We start from the raw sequence: 22,115 nt of genomic DNA, 5'->3' as shown, positions 1-22,115 counted from the left end.
TAATACCTAACCATGTTACCTTGAAAATAAAAAAAGCACTTTTTAGGAAAACAATGAAATAGTATTTTTAATTGGTTAACTATTACTTTTCTATTGACACTTTCCCAGATTGGAATATGCAGTTTTCTGCTATGATGCCCTCCCCTGTCCAGGATATGAAACTGTTCAATGCTCATTGACGAAATACAATGTTAAAATAAGAATCGACAACATTAATCCTTACTTAGTATCATATTTTCCATGTCAGTTATGTCTGTTATAGTTAAACATTTTATGTTTAAATTAATATATGGTTGAGTTTATCAAGCAATTTAATTAATATTTCAAAACACGATAGGTTTCTTTTACTGTGTCTGTGTGCTCGATGCCTTAGGTTACAATTACCTAACAGTTACATTGTGTACATTTGACAGTTGTACTTTTGGAAATTAATTAAAGGTTTTCCTTAAGGCTATCACTGTATGAGCACTATATGCCTCTGTTTTGGCAACTAGTCCTGTTCTGGAGGCTCTTCTGTGGTGAAGCTGCTATATTCGTTTCCGCGGTTTCCATAGTGACTATTTGACGCTGAAAGAGTGAGCACTTTACTCTAACTCGTGTTTTACGTTGGGGAAAAAAAATAGAATAGGGCAAACAGACATGACATAACAAAATTCACGAAGGCGTGCTGCTTGTCATAAATTAAAAGGATACTAAGAGCATAACTTTTTCTACTGACTACTACAGTGAATGTTCACTCCGTCTTCCTGGCCCAACAAAAGTTAGTTTTCTCGACATGGTGAGTAAACTACTTTAAACGCATGCATACTGTATGTTTCGCCTCTTTCTGTTTTATAAATTATTTTGTTAGACTGAAATTATCCAACATACAGTGCGTGTAGTTACACCACAATTATTAGTAACAGGCTTAAGTTATTGTGAAATGCTAAATATTGCGAAATTTAAAATTTCAAATAGAAGACAAAAAACACTTTATCACCGCGTTTTCTCCATGACTATTATTGCTTATACTAAGTGCTTCTGCTCGAGTATATGAATCATATTATAAGTAATTCGTCTGCTCAAAACATTTGTTTATCCCTTCCTAAACGATGCTGTAATGGAAATAACCATTGTTACCATATACAAAAGGTAACGTAACTCTAGTACTGTATCTATGGAAAGTTAGTAAACATTTGAAACAAAGAAACAAAGTAGCAGAGTGCATTAAAAAAACGAGCGCTTGAACACTTTTATAATGAGTATCTATAGAAAGTTAGTAAACATTTGAAACAAAGTAGCAGAGTGCATTAAAAAAACAAAAGTGTTTGAACAATTTTATAATGACGACGTACAGTAGTCTACGTTTCTCTTTAAAAGTATCATCCATGTGGAGTTTACATGGTCTCTTGTATTCACATTCTTCCTGGGTGCTTATGTTTTCTCATGCATACTGCACCAAAACGTCCAGGTTGGGTTAATTCGTGTCTAAAGTGTCTGTGTATGTGTGCTCTGTGATATGTCCAAAAATTATATACTGTATACTGTAAGTGTAAGGAATTATTATTATTATTATTATTATTATTATTATTATTATTATTATTATTATTATTATTATTATTATTATTAAGCTATGCACCCTTATGAACCTAATGTTTTGTAAACACCCAGATAACAAGACTGCCTCTCCTACTAGACCTAGTGCCTGCCTAACTGTTTGGAGGCATAAATATACTGTATATCACCTGGCATAATGCCATAAATCCCAAATATTATTTGTGGTTGGCAGCGATTTAGGGCATCGCCCAAAGACATTGGTGGCACAGCGACTGGCAGGACAATAGTTATTTATTATTGCTGGACCTTTGTTTATTTTGTCCCTCTAGTTTCCCTCTAGTTTCGGACTGTGCCTGAGGGAGGGCTGGCATTAAGCAAATGGATGTGTGTGTGTGGATAGGAACTGCTGAGTGCTCCTGGCTATGCTATACTCTGCAGAAATTAGGTGTTACTCTCCCTTGTGGGCATGACCACTCATTGCTATCACTGGAGCACACATCCAAGCCATGTTTTCATATCTATAAAAAAAAAAGAAAAATAAATTAAAAATAAATGAAATGGCTTTTTTGGGGACTGAAAAGTATGAATTAATTCTTTTCTCTCATTGATGAGACTTGAATTGTAAACATGCATCTTTTTTTTCTTTTTGTTAGCGAGCACACCTTTCCATTTTTAATTTTAAAAGGTTTTTCAGTGCTCTGTCTCCTGACTTTCAACAAGCAGGTTTGAGGTCGGATGTTTCTTGTGGTAATCCTCTGCATCCTGGAACCAAGGAATACACACAGGGAGTGGTCTCATTTGAGGATTTGATTGTTATAGTGTTTTATACTTTTTCATTGCCAGATTCCACTATATGCTTTAAAGTATGACTGAAGAATGATTTCAATAAAATGCAGAGTTTGATCACAAAAGTATTTTCATTATATTTAAAATGAAGAGACACTGAAAAGAAATCCTTTCATTTCAGTCCAGACGTTCCTGCTCTTTTATTTTTGCTCCCCTTAGGCCCTGCAGTAGTTTTTGGATTCATGTTGTATTTCATTAACCTCCTCTTGAGGCTTTCTGTCTTAGTGTATAACACTGGGACAGTTTAAGACAGAATATTTTACTGTGTAGTGCAATAGTACAGTAGATAACATACAGTAGGAGAGAAAACACTTTCTGACTTTTAGTATAGTTATGACTTTCAGTATAACTTTACAAAAATCTTACATGAATGAATGTGTAATTGTTTTTATTTCTACAGTAGAAATTCAACCTTTTGTCTGGGAGTGGAGCTGGAACCCCTCCCCTTCACCACCCCACTCCCAGTTCATATTTACATTTCCAATTTAATCTAAACATTATTTTATTAATAATGTACTGTATATACATAAAAACAAATCATTAATATGTTGTTCTTGCTACGAAAACAAGGTTAGGAAATAGCAATTGTCCTTCCCCTCCATGTACTGCAGTGCAACATTAACAATTATGAAAGCATCAATTTTATACTTTTGCCTTTTTTACTGCAGACCAAGTTAATTGTCACTCCTTGGCATGTGCGTCTGTTTTTTTAATTAATGTTTTAGTATGAAGACTAAAACATTAAAAACATTCAGTATGTTTTTAGTACTGTTTTTATTACAGGTGTAAAATAATATATAATTAATTTGAAAAGATCTGTAGTAAAATTTGTAGTAGTAATCTAATAAATAATTTTCTTAAGTCTTTTATTGAGGTACTTTGACTTTGACTAAGACATAGAAATAATACACTTAATGTACAGTATGCATCATAGGGCTTACATACAGTATTTGTACTGTATATACAGTTCTATTTTTCCAGTAGAAAATGTTTAGCCTATGTTATACTGTAGTTTGTTGCTTTGAACCCTAATTTATGTCTTACAATACAGTATTTTCAGAACTGAAAACAATTTGTCAACATTTGTCCTTGACATAAACAGAATACCATCATAGACACTTTTTTTAACATACATGTTATTTGTACAGATTGCATCAGTTTATTTCATGACATTTTGATTCTTATTACACAGAACTTTGTTTTGTTTTCCAGTGGTTTTTAAAGCATTCATTGGTGGATGCTGTATTCCTGTTATTGACCTTTACCAAGGGGCAGTTAACCATGTTAAATGGTTACACACGGTGTTTCTCTAAGTCTTTGCTCTTGCTTATCTAATTTTCAATTATTAAACTAATCTGCAACACCTTGGTTATTTTAGCAATTACGAATTAATTCAGTACTTATTACTGTACTTATTATACAACTTATTGGAATGTTCCAAGTCCTGTAACGGCATAAAATCCAGGTTCTAAAATGAACTACTCCTGGAACATGGCAATACAGTAATTCTACAGTATTCTTTATATAATCAAAATAAGCACTATTTATTTTATCTATTATTTATTTTAGTGCAGGGCCATTAATAAAATTTGTTTCTAGGCATGACGCAGTAGTTAGCATTGCTGCCTTGCCATGCTTGGACCCTGGGTTTAATTCCTGAGGTCATACAGTATGTTCTGCCTGTGTTCCTGTGGGTTTCCTCCAGGCATTCCAGTTTCTTCCCACAATCCAAAGATGTAGTGGTAGATTAATTGTCTTCTATTAAACAAATTGACCTTAGTGTCAGTGTGTGTGTCTGTGTGTGCCCTACGATGGATTGGCATCCCATCCAGGGTGTATCCCACCTTGCCAAGTTATGCTCTGGCATACCCCAGTATTGGATAAAAAATGGATGGATACTGTATGTTTCCACATACCCTGTACAGATCACTTAATTCCATTGAAATCCTTAAAATTAATCCTAAGGTTTTAACTTTAAAGGCCATGATAAAGAATCATTGTAACATAATTTTATGGTGCATGGGAATCTAGAAACTTATAATTAGCTTTTTTCGCTGAGATTGTCATCAATTTATAATCAAGTGTTATTTGTCTGAGTAAAGCTGTGAGAAAATTCTTTGTTTCTTTGAAGTCAGATGACAGTAAAAGTTAGCCATCAAAATTTGCCTAGATTCAAAGCATGAATAATAATGAAAGATAATAGCCTACATGCTCATGAATATTTCAAAATACATACACTTTTTATCCATACAGTAGTCCAGGATGACAGATTTCAGAAACAGTAATCCTCTATGGAGCACATGCATGATTCATAACTGAGCAAGTGTCTGGAAATCATTAGTAGCATTACATCTTATATGCAACAATTAATATAACTATAGTATAATAAATAGCTGATACAGAGGGCCCCCATTTTGTCTCCCTGCTTTTGTGCTACTGACTGTGACTGTGGATGTAAAAAGTCCCTGACAAAAAATGACACATTTCTAGTCAAATTATTGTAACATTTCTGTGTAATATATGAAAAAACATATACAGTCGTGTGAAAAAGTGTTTGCCCCCTTCCTGATTTCTTATTGTTTTGCATGTTTGTCACACTGAAATGTTTCAGATCATCAAACAAATTGAAATATTAGACAAAGATAACACAAGTAAACACAAAATGCAGTTTTTAAATGAAGGTTTTTATTATTAAGGGGAAAAAAAATCTAAACCTACAGTACATGGCCCTGTGTGAAAAAGTGATTGCCCCCCCTGTTAAAACATAAATCAACTGTGGTTTATCACATCTTTGGAAAGCTGAGTTCAATTTCTCTAGCCACACCCAGGCCTGATTACTGCCACACCTGTTCTCAATCAAGAAATCACTTAAATAGGACCTGCCTGACAAAGTGAAGTAGTCCAAAAGATCCTCAAAAGCTAGATATCATGCTGCAATCCAAAGAAATTCAGGAACAAATGAGAAACAGAGTAATTGAGATTTATCAGTCTGGAAAAGGTTATAAAGCCATTTCTAAAGCTTTGGGACTCCAGCGAACCACAGTGAGAGCCATTATCCACAAATGGCGAAAACATGGAACAGTGGTGAACCTTCCCAGGAGTGGCCAGCCGACCAAATTACCCGACAAAAGCGCAGCGACGACTCATCCAAGAGGTCAGAAAAAAACCCACAACAACATCCAAAGAACTGCAGGGTTCACTTGCCTCAGTTAAGGTCAGTGTTCATGACTCCACCATAAGAAAGAGACTGGGCAAAAATGGCCTGCATGGCAGAGTTCCAAGACGAAAACCACTGCTGAGCAAAAAGAACATAAAGGCTCATCTCAGTTTTGCCAGAAAACATCTTGATGATCCCCAAGACTTTTGAGAAAATACTCTGTGGACTGACGAGACAAAAGTTGAACTTTTTGGAAGGTGTGTGTCCCATTACATTTAGGGGGCAATCACTTTTTCACACAGGGCCATGTAGGTTTGGATTTTTTTTTCCCCTTAATAATAAAAACCTTCATTTAAAAACTGCATTTTGTGTTTACCTGTGTTATCTTTGTCTAATATTTCAATTTGTTTGATGATCAGAAACATTTCAGCGTGACAAACATGCAAAAAAATAAGAAATCAGGAAGTGGGCAAACACTTTTTCACACCACTGTATGTAGCTATATATTATTACTGTATTATTGTAACTGTATGTGTTTGAGATATTTATGTAATTTTTCTATGTCCAAACTTTACATTTTCCAAACACAAGGTGCCTTAAAAAAGATGTTCAGAGAATCTTTGAGAAGAGCAAAAAAAGTTGCTACTGTAGATAAGTTCAAATTTGAATACTTTTATTCTATATACAGTATAGTACTAGATGCCCTTAGTTTTATTATGCTGTACATAAGATTCTAATTTAAAATGTTGCGGTGTGTTACTTTCAGTTTTGTATGTACTGTGGGTACGCAATACACTATGCAAGCTTGAGTATCTCCCATTGCTTTGTCTCCAGGTGTTGTGCATGACGCATCTTACCTTGATTATTCTAGAGCATCTGCAGAATGAGTGCTGAACATGAATGTTTTGCTTTTAAGCAGAAAATGTGCTAAAACAAACACTGATCTTCCACAATGTACTGTGGAAAAAATACTTTTGTTACTCTGCAATGGATTGGAATCCCTATTAAGGGGATGAACACCCAAATATATTGTTTTGTGTTTCTACAGTATGATTGGCTTTGAACTATTCTCACCATGATGAGCAGTTTAATGATAATGGATGAGTGGACCTCTTAAATTCCTTTTGTTTTTGTTCAATACACATTTTTTTTTATTTGAATCTGTTAATAGAGTCTTTCTTGTGAATTTTTTTAAGGTTAAGGTAAGGCTAAGGTAAATCTGAAAACGTTTCCTTAACAGCCAACAGTTGTATTGTTTATTATTTAACAACTTGGATGGGCTCATTGTTGTGCTAACATCTAGAGCTGCATCAAGGAAACCAGCAAGGTTAGAGATCATTTCAGTAAATAGAATATCTTGGTTTTGCTCTCCACTTGTTTGTGTAAATCATGAAAGTGTTTTCAGTTCCAGAAGACTGCCAGAAGGCATGTCCACATCATGACTGAAACCCCGTCATAAAAATATTATGTCTTCTTCTGTTATATCCCCAAGTGTTTTGAAAAAAAGATCATTTTAAAGATCTGATGAGTCCTGTTTATCATATTTTGTGTCTGTTTTATTGTCTCAGAAAAAGGTACACAATTGTTTCTATTTTAACCAGGATGGAAACCAGCTGAGTAAAGAACATGAAAGGTGTAGAATGAAACAAAAGCATCACCTCTCATCCCAACTGTTTGCTAAGCCTGAGACCTCTGAGATGCTTCAGATGGTTCAGGGTCAGAGGAGAATGCATTCCATTAATAATCATCATTTGAGTCAAGTTCCAAAGGTAGGTATTCTAAGAATAGCTGTCTGAATAAGTTAATAAATCATTTTTAAAAGGGAAATTTACACAAACTGATAATTACTTTCATGTAACTGTGGTGGAATTGTCCATCTGATTCAGTAACTAAAAAGTGAGGGATTTCCACAGTTTGCTCAAAGGGCAATGGCAAATGTCCAGAAACATTTGTTTGTTAGGTTTAGGGCCTCATTCGAACAAATAGTTAGTGTGGATGTGGATATGCGAAATTAAGAAGGGAAGGGAAGAAGGGACTGAGATTAAAAGTTTTTTGTTATTATTTCTTTACACGAAGACAAATCGTATTTGTTTTTTGAAAAACCAATTAAGTTGTATGTAGCGTTCACTGAATCTGTTGAATCAAATATAAAACTTAAAAATGCAATAATAATAATAATGGTTTCCAATTGACTTTTACTTCTGATCCATTAAAGATAAAAAAATACTGTCCTGTACCAAGAGTCATATACTATATTATTAAAAGCATCATTGAATTAAAACAAGAAAACTGTCTAGTGAAAAGTCTTAGCCCCCATCTTTACTAAATAACCATGTATTAAGACTTCAATTAATACAATATTTATATGCAATTAATTCTAAAAATTGTAAGCTTTTATTAACATAGTTTCAACTATTTTGTGACTAGAACCATTCATCCTATTCAGCACGACAAAGACAGACAGATGAAAAGACCTTGGACAAGATTCATACTGTAATGCACAGGAAAGATGTGAGGTGGAAACAAAATCAAGAGGAAAATAATACAACTTATTTTTATCTGTAAGTTATGATCTTAATTATTTCAAGGTTGGTGACTCATCGTTCCTTACTGAGAATGAAAGGGTATTATTTTCAGTTTAGATGAGCTGTTTGCAATGTATATTGTGTATATTATTTTGATAAGCACTGAAATATGGTATATTTGATTAGAATGAAGCTTTTTTATTCTTTATCTATAGCCAAATCATCGTGCATTTCACAACTTAAAGAACATATAGTACCCAGGTCTGTTTTACTAAATGTGCACACAACTTTTTGGGGGTTTTGCAAAAATAGATGTGTGTGAAAGTGGACCCACTGTAACTGGCCTTTGTGCTGTATCATTTTTTTTTGTCCAACATTGTCCACCTGGGTGGAATTAGTGGGGATTAGTGTTGCCTATTATAATTTTAATTATTAGGAAGCATGACACAATAAGGCAAATTTTGATTTTTTTTATTTTGAAAATGTTTAACTCACTGAGGTCTCATGGAAGTAAAGTTAACCAACTGCTGGATGAAAACCCAGTATCAGAGAAGACTTTTCATGAGAAACATTTATTGCCAAAATTGATGTCACATGCTCAGCTGCAATCTTCCACTAATCTACAGGAATGTAAGTTCACTTTTTATAATGGACTGCTCTTTAAAGTTAAAAAATTATTTTTTTAGATATCTCTAGCACCAAATAACCTTAAAACAGAGACTAATTATATGTCCAAAATGTTTAAATTATAAGAACTTACTTAATTTTGTCCTGTTAATAGCCTACATATTGGCTATAGTATAGCCAGTGTTTAGTGTTTAACCTCTTTGGTTAATTTGAAGCTTAAGATTGCTAAACCTTTTAATGTAAGCGCAAGCCTATGCAGCCTATCTGACATCAGAATGTCTCGGACAGCCTAATTCCATGTCTAAATATAAGGGTTTTTTAACGCTTTTAATATTAAAATATAAATGTACTATTATAATGAATAGTTCAGGTGGGTAGCTGCATCAGCATGTGTAGGCTGCAAAAGAACAAGTAATAGGTTTATTCCATGCTGAAAAGAGAAGAAAACACAACGTTTCAGCCGTGGAGCGTTACTCTGTGTTTTCTTCTCTTCTCTTCTCTTATAATGAATAACATGTTGGAGTCACAATAGTGATAGTTGTTACTGTAATACAGTATGTGAATACTAATCTCAATATAAAGACTGCTATGAATATGAAATAAAATTCCATTACTTTGATGTGTGGTCTTTATACATATAGTGCTTAGCACACTGTTTACCCTCGAACGTTATTTGCCTTGAAAATTCGTTTAGCATATTATCTTTATGTAAAATGCAGTCAGCTCTTGATACAGTATGCATAACATTAATACTGAAAAACCTCTAAAAAGCCTTCAATATTAATTTGTTTGAGAACAAATGCTATTGGTTCCAATACTCATTTGTTTTGTTTATAATGCCTCTAAATGCATGTGTGTATAGAACACAGATTGGCATCGTTATGAAAAGGATGCTTTTAAACCAAGACAAAAATAATACATTTTTTCCAAAAAGTGGAGATTTTTTAAGTAAGTAAACATTTAATTGCCAGTATTATTTAAGATATAAAAGTAGAAAGAATACCCAACAAAGCAGAAATTTAACAATGCCTTGATTATTGCAGGTAATAGTAACTGTAGTTTGAAGCAAGCTCATGGACAGTCACTTGATGCAGAGAAGACTGTTCTGCCAAAAAAACAGATTCATCAAGCCTCCTTAAAACAACCAACATGGAATTATAAGGGAGACATGGTCAAAGATGTATGGTATGATGAAACAGGTATAGTAGTTACAGTATATACTGTAATATGTCTGTATTACAATTTGAAAATTGGGCAAAATGATGGTGCAGTGGTTAGACCAGGGATACTGTTTCTGTGGAGTTTGTGTGTTCTCCCCATGTTTGTGTCGATTTCCTCCAGGTGCTCTGGTTTCCTCACCAAAAACATACTAGTTGGGTTCAGGGAAAATTGGCCCTGGTGTGAGTATGTTTATGTCTGTGTTTGTGTCTGTCTGCCCTATGGACTCTGATGGACAGGGGCCCCATCTCGGATTTTAACCTGCTTTGTAGCGGTTTCTTACCGGATAGCCTCCAGCTATGCCATGACCCCGAATTGGAAGAAGCGGCTAGGAAATTGATGGATTTGCATTTGCAACTATTAAAAATAAATAATTTTTATTTTTAGCTTCACTATTAATAAGAGACTGTAGCAAGTTCTTGATTATTAAAGTTATCTGTTTGATCTTTGGAAATGTTATCGGAATTTTGTTCAGCATTTAGCATTCTTTTTATAAGCTAAGTGGAAGTGCATTTACAACAGAGAAGAAGAGACATTTGCTTTCACAAAGAGGTTGTGGGAGTATGGAACAACCTACCCGGCCATGATGGTAAAAGTAATGGAATAGCTTTTTGAAAAGAAAATACTGGATTATACAGTATGTTTAAATGAATTAGTTGCTACAAAATAAAGGGAGTGGCTTCATTTCATTTTCAGTTTTTTATGTTGTTACAACAACAGGCAAGATCCCAGTGAGCAAAAGGATGACAAAGGATTGTGTGGAAAGGGAGACTCACAGTGTCAAATACTCAGTGTCATGTTAAGAAAGTGGAAATTTAGTGTACAATAATGAACTTATTTATTTGTCAACTACTGTACATTGCATTGCAAATTTTCACATACAGTACTTTCCTTTTGTTGTTAAACATTTCATTTGTGATTTTCCTGTTTTAAACTTGTTTATACCCCTGCTGAATGTTTCCATTTTTGTTTAGCAGAGAAATACAAGAAAAGAGATACTAAAACTTACTGAAAAGTGCTTGTTTCCTATTTGTATTATTTATACATTTTTTATTATTTTTTTTTCAATTGTTGTGTTAATAGAACCAGAGGACGACTGTGTTCTGAACTGTATTTTAAAGCTCAGAGAAAAGCTAGGCTGGTGCACTGAGTTTCTTGAAAAGAACAGTTCAGGGGCATCAACAGACTCAAAAAATGCAAATGAGGTGTGTTTTGTTCTTATTCATTTTTTTGTGTACAGTGTTTAGCAGTTTTTTCATGTGTAATCAAGTGAATTACATGGTCTCATAATTCAAAAATAAGGTTGAAAAGGCATTACATGTAATGCATTTGATTATTTGTAATAAAGAAATACGTAGACACTAGAAATACTGTAGGTCTTAAGTAAAACTATTCAAAATTTGTATTCTTCAAAAGAAAGAACAGAAGACGGATAACAAAGGGGAATATGTATACTGCCTGCTGAGAAACCGAAATGATCCAAAGGCTCGATATAATCCATATGACCTCCAGGTTGTTTCTGCTCATACAGCCAAGCAGAGCATGCAGTACTGGACTGTAAGTGCCTCTTACATTGTCAAGGTAAGTGCTACATGATATTAGGTTCATAGAACTGCTACTCACATTGAAGTTGCATCAAAGTTTTGATGTGTAAATCAAGCCTGATCTTACTAGACCTATTAACTCATAATTCACAAAGCCACTAGAGAGGCACAAAGGCCTTCAAAGGAAAATGTAAATAAAATCCATTCCAGTAACTTTCACCTTCCTTTATGACCTGTTTAAATCAGTATATTATTTTTAGACTGGCATAAAATGCAATGATATTTACTATATATATCATATTGTATCTTAACATCCAAATTAAATTCCTGAAAGTATTTGTTTTTGTTGTTCTTTTCATTTTTTCTTTTGTTTGATGTTCGATGAATTCCCTAATTCTGTAAATAGAATGCTTGCATAAACATAGTTCTTTATGATAGCAAGGAGCAGGACTGAAATAAACTGACCTGGAATCTTAGAAATGTAAATAAATGTAATGATTAATGATGTAATGAATATAATGATTTACAGTAATTCCTTGAAAACTTCAAATGATCACTTGGAATCCATAAGATTTGTTATAATTTTGTTAATTAAGAGCACCTTATAACTTAAATGGATAGATGCTCCAATGAACAAAGCCATTTTCAGTATCACTCTTCTATGGACATTTGTCAGAACAGACACAATTATTTTAGAAGATAATATTAATGTATTGTTAAATTCAAATCTGCATAGTGCTGTAAACACTAAACATTTAAATGTAAGGATTTCGAAGGATATGAGTATTAATTATACTGTGCACTGGTATGGCTACTAGATGAAAGTAATCTGAAAATAGCATTATGCAAGGATTTTTAAATCATAGATACACACTTCTGTTTATTTGTATTGAACAAGCCTTCTTTAACCAGTATGGGGTTACAGAGAAGCTGGAATAACAGGTTTAAGATGGGATGCACCCTGGACAGGATGCCAGTTCATCACAGGGAACATACAGGCATAAACACACATACTCTTGCACCAGGGCCAATTTGACAATTTTAAGCTGATTAACCTACCAGTAGGTCTTTGGACTGTGGCATGAGACTAGAGAAAACCCACGCAAACACAAGGAGAACATAAAACTCCACATAGATTGCGCTCTAGCTCTGCAAGACAGCAATACCAACCACTTCACCACCATCCTACCCTTTGAATTAAACACTAAATGATAAATAAGATATTAATAAAACGGTCAAATTACCTGCAATTATCTTTAAATATGACCAGAGAAACTGAAATTAAATAAATTGTTTGATGTTTTACAATTAAATTAGAATACAGAAATAGCTGTTTACTGGGGGGAAGAAAAGAATTCCAGTGTAATTGTTTTGTTTTTTAGGTGTCAGCCTTAGAAAAGTGTGAAATTACACGTGTGTTGGAATGGCTGTCTGAGAGAAAGATGTTCAACAAGATCTTCCAATTACCATTATTTACAAAGTTCAGGTTGGTTGAAAGTAATGTCTCAAAGTATACTTTATGTATTTACAGTATACAATACATTCTAACTATGGGTTGAGCACCAGTCAGTGATGATAATAAGCTGACTTCGAAAGCTTTGACTGGTATGCAACAACCTTTCATAATGTCATACTTCAAAAGGATGAACAATTAGCATTGCATAATTAATATTCTAAGTGAAGAAATAATTATGAATTATTTGCACACAAGAGAGATCAAACGAAGGAGTGGTGAATTGTTGTTTTCAGGGTAGGATCTTGCTAGATATCTCTTAATACTAATGAGGGGTCTATTTGTTAAATATAGTATCTGTAGCAAATTAAATTTAAATGATTAAGAATAAACATGTATTGTATTAACAACAGACCTCTTGTTGATTTTAGTTTTGTGAAACGCTCTTCACATTTTAATTATAGTTAATATGTTAATAAGCAAACAGAAATAAATAGTAAAAAATTGAACCTCCCACATATTTCTGATTGCAATCTTTACAGGTTAATACAGAAGGACTGTCTCAGTGTCTCAATAATGCTGTTTAAAATGTGGGCTATATCTTTGCCTGAGTTACAGTACCTGTAAGAGAGGTGAAATATTGAAGGATCACTATGGCAGCTGGCTAGGATATTATTGCCTCTTTACTTTATAAGGTTGTAGTGATGAACAGGGTTGATTAACTATGGTAATTCCTACAGTATTTATGGTTTTCAGGGGTTTAGACAAAAATGCAGCTAAATGAAAACTAGACTTATTTAAAAAACAATGAAATCCTATGGAGTACAATAAAAGGCACAGTACTTTTGTTTCTTTCAGTTCTTTTGATGCAAACGTTTGCTCTTTGTTTGCTGTTTATTTAAGTGTGTGTTGTATAATGTATATTGTATATTTGCTAAATTTCTTATTTCTGAACAGGATCTGTGGTTATTCTTTGACTTATTTAACCTTGACCTTTTAGAAGATCTAAATGTGGCTGATCTTATTTCTTTAATCATACGTCTGCTCTTCTTCAGAATCTGGAAAGCTTTTTCAGCCTGGAAAATCAATGTTCGGAAATCCAAAGCAAGCAGTTACAAGTAAGTTGTGTAACATATTTAACATTTTAATAGTGATGTGCTTTACTGGAATTTAAGATTAAATCAATTGCAACTTAAGTTAAACAAATTGTGTGACTGACAATCATTTTATTAACTTTGATGACACTGCATGTGTGCATTTGAAACCTTATTCTTTATCATTGAATTTATTTAGTTTTTTGTATTTGATTTATTAATCACTTAAGCAAATTCACAACAAAAATGTGCATTAATCTTCAGTACATACTGTATTGTGAATTCTAAGACACTTGGCATTGCGTAGAAAAAGTTAGTGAACCCCAAGCATTTTGCTGCTCAGGAGTGTGCCACCATTACTTGGTCTAAAGGTTCATATAATGTGGTTTGCCACACATGCTTATTGAATTTTGCAGCATTTAGGGTTAAATAAATGTCGGCCATATTTTGTGTCATGTTTCATTAAGTTAACTATAATTATTAGGACTTAGATTGAGATCTAATAACATTTTAGGTTTCAAATATGTGAAAATCCTAAGGTGTTCACAAACATTGTCTCAGCACTGTAAATCACTTTACAATATTAGTTTTAAAGTTAGTATTTTAAAAAATGTGTGCAATGTTGTTAACTAATGTATATGTGTCACAGAAGAAATGAACTGACCATTTGTTCCTTGTTATGTAATCCATTTCCAAATCTAAGTTAAAGTACAATAGTATGTCCTGTTGTATTCAACCACATGTTTATCTTGGAAAATGTGGTGTATTATTAACTTCTGTTCTCACTTCCCTGGATTTTTAATATGTTCAATAATTGTTCCCAAGCTCAGTGTTCATACAGACATTTATACAGTACATGATGCATTTTTAATTAAGAGCTTTTAATCATTAATGAAAAATAGCAGCCACAGACTTATATACAATTATACGGTCTTGTTCTTGACATTAGTTACATTAGTTTGAAGTTGATGTTAACTTTTTTAGGAAACTGTTGACCAAAGAACTGTTTTTTGCCGATGAAATTCTTCAGAGGTGTTTGATCGACATAAAAGAATTATGTGAGGCAGCCAGCAGCAGTAGTGGAGGGCTTGGATATAAAGACAAAGTCATTGTATTTGTAAAGGCAAGTGCACAGTATTTTTTATTGTATACTTCCGTAAAGAGAACCTTGGACATAACAGAGAGGGAAAAAAACTGTTTTGATTTCGTCATAGTGTAGTACATTTCATTTTTTTGCAATTGAACATTATTCATATCAAATGTACCCTTTTTCAGCTAAATTCAGGATTCCCTCTATTGTTCTCATGCAGTATGTCAAATTATTCAAAGGCAAATAATGATCACTAATGCTGATGCACAGTTAACACTTATGTTGTTTCCTAAATTCATTAAATGTATGCATTTATTTAAAATATTTTTAGTCATAAATCAAACAAAATGAAATGCATTAAAAAGGTTTGCCAGCGTTTAATCAATATCATTGAAACTGAACAATACAAAAGCAGTTGAAAGTATGTTGCGTACAGTCTGTCTGCAGTTTTACACTCTATTCACTGACAACTTGTTTATTCATTGTAGCTGGATAGATCATGTACATATTCCCTTCAGAAGTTTTGTGAAGTGCAGGCTCTTCAGCGTAAATATGCACTCAGTCAGCTTGAAAGTCTTCATGACAAGGTTACTGAACTGATTAGACTGTCTTTCCTGAAGGTAATGTTCCTTTCTTTTGACAATACTTTACCTTAAATAAACTCCCAAAGAGAAAAGCTGCTGTTTTCAACCTCCTTTTTTCAATGAAAGCAATATTTAATTGACATGTAGTTCAGGTGGGTAGCTGCACCAGCATGCATAGGCTGCAAAGGAACAAGTAAGAGGTTTATTCCATGCTGAAAAAAGAAGAAAGAAAACACAACGTTTTACTACAATTTTATACAGTATTTACAGTGAGTTATTTTATAAAGGCCCTTTTATACTGTATGTTTAATAACTATTATTTTGGAACACCTGCTGTAGCTTTCTTGTGGTATGGAATGTTAATTCTGAAAATCTTTGCATGTTTCTTTTTAATTTTCTTTTTATTCTGGAAGGTGGCAGAAATAAAAGGTGCCGAGAGGCTGTTTCTGCCTGCGTCCATGGACCCAGAGGATAGACCCTTGTATGCAAAGATCGCTGAGTGGCGCAGTATTCTAAATAGGTTTGACAGGTTCCTGAAACTGGTGGATAAGATCTTTGAGGAGATGCTTTGCCGTTTAGTGAAAACAGCAGTTCACCTTCTTTTAGATTTTCTCAATGCCTCTTACAATAATGAACTAGCAGATGGCAAACGAAAAAAAGACTCAGGGTAAGAGTGTTATGTATTTCAAATTATAGACAGATAGTATTTAGACTTTATACATTATTTCATTTTCAGGAGTTGCCATTATAGAAAACATCCATTTTAGGATGTATGCATACTCATCCATTCTCACTAATTGTTATGTACACGTTTTAACAATTGCCTTATGAAAATATTTTCAGTTTGAGAAAGTTAGCTTTGTGAGACGATGTTACCATAAGTGTCTTCCTTTGCAAAATTCCTGTCATTTTAAATTTTAGCATTTATTACTTGTGGATGGCTACCATTTAATAATGTGTTTTATATAAATAAAATATTTGTGAAAATCTGAAAATGAGACTGCAGTCAGTGATATTAGAAGTTTCCTGAAAATGTATCTGTCAGATGTTTGTTACACATTTGTTATGAACGTTTTAAATTGTTGAATCTTCTTTTCTTGGCAGGAAAACAAATGCTAATATTTCAAGTCAAGATCTAGATATTAGAAGTTTCCTGAAAATGTATCTGTCAGATGTTTGTTACACATTTGTTATGAACGTTTTAAATTGTTGAATCTTCTTTTCTTGGCAGGAAAACAAATGCTAACATTTCAAGTCAAGATCTAGAAATGGGTAACAATGGCAAAGAGCTATGTACTCATTTGGATGCACCACCTAAAATACAGTCAAGTGAACCAAAAACTTTTAATCATATTGATGAGGTAATTACTTACACTTCATAATTAAAATTGCTGTACATAACACATTGCAAATGTTTGAGACCATTATAGATCATATAATGAAATTATTGTACCAAAAACATTAGTAAAAATTGTCATTATTTGGATATTTTTGTGACTTCCTGAACTGTAAAAGGCTCTTGTCAAATGAAGTATTTAATGATTTGGAAGTGCTAATGGAAAACTTACTATAAGAGGTTTCAATGCTGCCTCTAGATGTCTTTAAATATGAGATGCCTGATTTTCAGAATATTTTTAAATTATTTTAAAATTATTCAGGCTGTTTAATAAATCTGTCTGGAAGCAGTAATTTCCTGATATGACTTCTGTTTTTCATTTGGGTTTTCCAGTTATTTATACACAGTATACTCCTGAAATTTGGAATTAGCATTTGTTGGCCAACTCAGGAGGGATCATCTGGAGAAGTATTTAGATTTTCCTCTGAATCATACACTCTCCAAGGCCTCTCCTATGTTTTCAAAGTGTGAGCCTCATAATTCCCTAGATACATAGATTGATGAAGTGATGAGATAACTGGCACAAAGAAAGTCAGAGGGGCTGTGTTACGACCAGCGGAGATCAACCACACGAGAACTAATCAGCACCAGCAGTGGGTTAAAGATAACAAACGCCGCCACACATGTTAATTAATCAGCACATGCTCTACTGTGCGGCACGCAGCACTATTTAAACCATCCAGACCCCCTTCCCGCTGCTCAGTAATTGAGTCTTCTCTTAGAGAGCTCTACCCCGCCTTTGTTTGTACCTCGCTTTCTATACTTCTCCCGGTTACTGAACTACCCTTTTGTCCCTCAACTTTGTACCTCGCACCTTGCCTACTGATTTGGATTGTACGCCTCTCTTCGCATCTCCTGGATTTCGAGCTACCTCCCACCTTTCGACCATGATCTCGCCTGATATTTTGGATTGTACACCTGTTTCGATATCTACAGTACCTGCTCCTGCGTCTGCATAGGATCTGTATACCTCTTCATTAGGGATTCCTTACAGGCTGTTGCTTTGCTGCTGACTAAATCTACACTGCCTGACCTCAGCACTCTCAACCAGTTGTGATCTTTAACTTTTGGAATTCAAGTCACAGAGGGCAATTGACAAAGCCAGTCTAAACTCTTTATCCTGAAAATATAGTTCAGTGTTGAACTGTGCAGTATTATAGGTGCAAGCCTTTGCTGCTTGAGTTGCAAAATTCAGAATGATTTTTTTTTCTGCAAGGCTGATGTACAGAACATAATATTGAGCATACAGTACCATGTGATACGCACTTAAAAGTAACTTTAACAAATTCAGCAACATGGCAAAAAGTTAGCACTGTTTTATCTCCATCTGTTATCCTAACCATATAATTAAAATTGTGTAGGAAATCATCTCTCTGCTGTTACATTTACTAGAGTATTAATAAACAATTCCAACATTTATACAGTTTGACTGTCTGATTTTAATGTCTATATTGTCTATAGGTTTTGGCAGATATTAAGAAAAATCAGCAGCTGGAGCTGGTATCTGAGGCAGTCTTTGAAGTTAATCTTGTGCTCACCATCCTCAGTGAGACTGAAGTCCATAAAGATTACCACAACCTGCATACAAAAGTCTCAGCTACTGTATTACCTGATGGTACTATTGGTAAACCACATAAAACTGAAAGTACTGTATGTCTTCTGAAAAATTACAAAACAGCAGTAGTGAAAAGATGGAAATGTGATTTTTAATTTAACATTTAAATATTTGGCTTTGTGTGAGAAAGTGCTAGCAAAATATATCTGAAAATCATAAATATACTGAAATCTATTCAATTTTTATAAGAAAGTAGCATAGTTTTATTGTTCTTGAGTTTTTATGGTTAACAATCTGCAAATAGTTAAATAGTTAAAAAGTTAAACAAGTAAATACCATATTTATTCAATCGTTTTTAATCTCTTAGATAGTCATGCTGTGATTCAAATGAATATGTATAATTGCAATGATGGGATTGTTCTTTGAAGTTTTTTATAAATGTTCTGAAGCATTTTTAAAAAATATTTCTAAGGTAAAAGCATCAATTTAGCAATCAGCAGTAGGAAATATGTATCATAAAGGGAATGTAAGAACAGTGATAGACATCCCGTGAATAACACTGGTATCAACAATTTCTCAATTAGATTTGAATGGTCTTGAAAATTCTGAAGAAACAGGTGATGAAGAACGGGTAGATATTGAAGAGTGTATTACAAGATGGTATGTACTGTATATACTTTTGATAATTTAATAAGCACAGGTTTCACCAAATGCTTTTCCTTGTATGTGAAGCTCTTAATGTACAGTACATCCTTCTGTGTATAATTTTCTTGAAGCCATATACTCTCTTAGTTTTAGTCATTAAAAGTATTTTTTGTCATGTTTCTTTTCAGAAGTCTTATAATCAACATTGATCTCATTGTTGTAGAATAATAGATTCTGACATTCTGTAAAATACAATTTATTGCAACTGTTTTCTAAGAGCAGTTTTTGTATGTGTCTTTTTTTCAGCACTCAAAAACCAATGGTAACTATGTCTGTTCAGCCCTCCCTTGGTGACTTTTCTCTAAAAATACAAGAATTACTCCATGAATTAGAACAAACAATAGGTAAGAAAGCACAGAAATAAGTTACAAAAATTGAAACAAATTCCTAATTAATATGTAACAGTAAGATGTGTATTTTCGGTTTCCCTTTTCTGAATCAGTCAAGCTGACATCCTTCGGTAAGGACCCTCAGCTGCTGCCCTTCCACTCCAAACCCATTTATGACCTGAAGCTCTCAGTAGACAAGGAGCAAGACCTGGAGCAACAGCAAAACCTAAGACCATGGCCAAATTTAGAACTACTGCTAGGGACTGATTCCTCCTACCATTCTGATGTAAGTATGCAAACATGGGTAAATTAATTAGTTGGTCAAGAGAAGATCTACTGTGTATGTTACAAGCTGGCAGATGGTATGGTCAGAATTAGAAGTAATACAAGCTGTACTGTACATCTGAGCTTGTATTATAACAGCTTGCAGGTGATGTCTTGTGGAATTCTTTTCCATTCCTCACAGATAGCTTGGATAAGTATGAACCTTTTCCCTGAGTCACAGATGTTACATTTTATCCCAGCCCATCTTACAATGGGCTTCAGTTATGGCGAGTAGGACACTCAAGACATACAGTAACTGTCACATTCTTACCTTGCAAGAAAGTTATTGTTAATAAAGCAGTACGTGAAAATATGTTGCTGATTTAGAAGTTCATTACATCAGGATTAGCCTACGGGAAAGGCAGCATATGAGGTCCCAGGATTTGATCAAAATAGTGCTGTCACATCAGGCTACAGTACCTCAGTGGTGTTCTGTAGTGAGAAAACTCTTCTGAACTACAATTAGGTCCATTACAGTTCATTAAAATCTGTCTTAGCTAAAAGTCATGATGCAGTATGTGGTCTACCAGATGACCTATCACTAATGGACACTCAATACAGCATTGAAATTGCTGAACTTGAAATTGTTCTCTTATTAATGCTGGACATTTTAGTAAATTTATACACAGTTATATACTTCATTACTTGTGTCCAATCACCTCTTTCACAAATGAGGTATTTAAGTGCTTACGCAACAAAGTAACTCATGTGTATCAAAAGTATACAGTACACAGAAGCATATAAATAAAGTTCAGAATCTGCCACACTTTGTGTGGAATATTTAGTGCCTAATATTAAACATACTGTAATTTCAAGCATTTTTAAATGAAATATAATACATTTTTATTAAGGTTCAATATTTTATCATAAGTTTAATAGTATGTACTGTGTATAGTAATGTACTATAGTATTGTAATCTGTCCACTTATTTGAAAGTCAATGTGTAGCAATCAGATAAATTTAGTTTTTTGCAGTAATCTGTTCATTGCAGGAATATCTTCTTCTGTAGTGGTAAACAGTAGAATGTCAAATACTTTACAATACATCCCAGTAAGTGCTTTAGTAAAAAGCTAATAAACTCATACATTTTTAGATTACAGATTCCTTGAAGAAGATGGAAATGGGGATGAAAGCTGTTGCAGCTTACAGCCAGAGGTTTCAGATGTTCTGTGGAATGGTAGAAAAAGCCATGCTGACTGATGTAAACGCATTTATGGCAGGAGAACATTGGGCACCCCTCGATTTGAGGTCTATTTTGGCTTTACACACAGAGCATGTTCAGCAGATAAAAAGGATGAATACTGAAAAGCGAATAAATATGATGATGGTAATGACTCACCAATACCAAAAAGACTGTTTACTGCATCCAGAGGCTGTGGTCTCCACCATTCACTCTTTGCTGCCTGTTTTTGCCAAGGAGAGAAATCTGGAACTGATGGAGGTACAGTACTTGCTGATGAAAATATTTTGCTTTCATTTGGTTTTTAATATAAAACTACAACAAAAGATTCCATTCAATAATAAACAACAATTGGAATGGTGACCCAGTTCCTTAGATTATTAGACCAACTATTTTGGAAGAGAAGAAAAATACATTTCAATATACTAGTTTGCAGTTACTGTATAATATACAGTACATGTCTTAGAGTTGTAGTATTTTAACATAAATGCAATCCCATTTTCTGTCTACATCTTGCAATTTTGAAAGGTTTTTGAAAGGTTCTATAAGGATATTATATAAGGATAGCTGTTTTTCTTCATGAAGATTCCCTGTTAATTCAGTTCAGAATTTTCTTGGTCCAGCATTGATGCTTTTTTCTTTTTCTAGTGAATATGTTGTTAACATTTAGTACTGAATGATACATAATTACATCATTTTCTGTTCCGTCATTCTTGATAAATTTTGATAAAAAGCTAGGCCTTGTTTTGCATGTGCCAAATTTTATGAACCCTCATGTCTATCTGGTCGATGTCCCATGCATCATTTCCAACTCCTTTTAACATACAGTATATTAAGTGGGGATCAGTTGAAAGCTCACTCTTCTCCAGCTTCATCAAGTGATTCATGAAGTCCCCCAGCAGAACCATAGAGTTAGTAGGTTAAAACATATCAAGCACTGACAGTTTACCCA

The 22,115-nt window shown here is 33.8% G+C and overlaps 1 protein-coding gene across 5 annotated transcripts in view; it reads left to right on the top strand.

Annotated features, from left to right (window-relative positions):
* The first annotated feature begins 575 nt into the window (after window positions 1-575).
* The window catches only part of LOC102683494 (dynein axonemal heavy chain 6), a 120,903-nt gene continuing 99,363 nt past the window's right edge, over window positions 576-22,115 (top strand). For 3 of the 5 annotated variants that reach the window (XM_015345196.2, XM_015345211.2, XM_015345190.2), the window contains exons 1-18: window positions 576-778; window positions 7,141-7,308; window positions 7,967-8,100; window positions 8,564-8,694; window positions 9,735-9,890; window positions 10,993-11,114; window positions 11,326-11,490; window positions 12,836-12,939; window positions 13,962-14,024; window positions 14,985-15,123; window positions 15,579-15,710; window positions 16,088-16,341; window positions 16,906-17,035; window positions 18,532-18,694; window positions 19,210-19,285; window positions 19,577-19,674; window positions 19,773-19,945; window positions 21,077-21,424. In XM_015345196.2, coding sequence (XP_015200682.2) covers window positions 776-778; window positions 7,141-7,308; window positions 7,967-8,100; window positions 8,564-8,694; window positions 9,735-9,890; window positions 10,993-11,114; window positions 11,326-11,490; window positions 12,836-12,939; window positions 13,962-14,024; window positions 14,985-15,123; window positions 15,579-15,710; window positions 16,088-16,341; window positions 16,906-17,035; window positions 18,532-18,694; window positions 19,210-19,285; window positions 19,577-19,674; window positions 19,773-19,945; window positions 21,077-21,424 — 2,559 coding nt within the window. In that variant the 5' untranslated portion in view covers window positions 576-775. Of the gene's footprint in view, window positions 779-1,865; window positions 1,982-7,140; window positions 7,309-7,966; window positions 8,101-8,563; window positions 8,695-9,734; window positions 9,891-10,992; window positions 11,115-11,325; window positions 11,491-12,835; window positions 12,940-13,961; window positions 14,025-14,984; window positions 15,124-15,578; window positions 15,711-16,087; window positions 16,342-16,905; window positions 17,036-18,531; window positions 18,695-19,209; window positions 19,286-19,576; window positions 19,675-19,772; window positions 19,946-21,076; window positions 21,425-22,115 lie in introns of all 5 variants that reach the window. The other 2 variants (XM_015345217.2, XM_015345202.2) reach the window with 2 other exon arrangements.

This window comes from Lepisosteus oculatus, chromosome 2, assembly GCF_040954835.1.
Source record: "Lepisosteus oculatus isolate fLepOcu1 chromosome 2, fLepOcu1.hap2, whole genome shotgun sequence".
Taxonomy (NCBI): Eukaryota; Metazoa; Chordata; class Actinopteri; order Semionotiformes; family Lepisosteidae; genus Lepisosteus; species Lepisosteus oculatus.
Note: the sequence above shows the minus strand (reverse complement) of the source record. Positions and strands in the feature narration are given on the sequence as shown.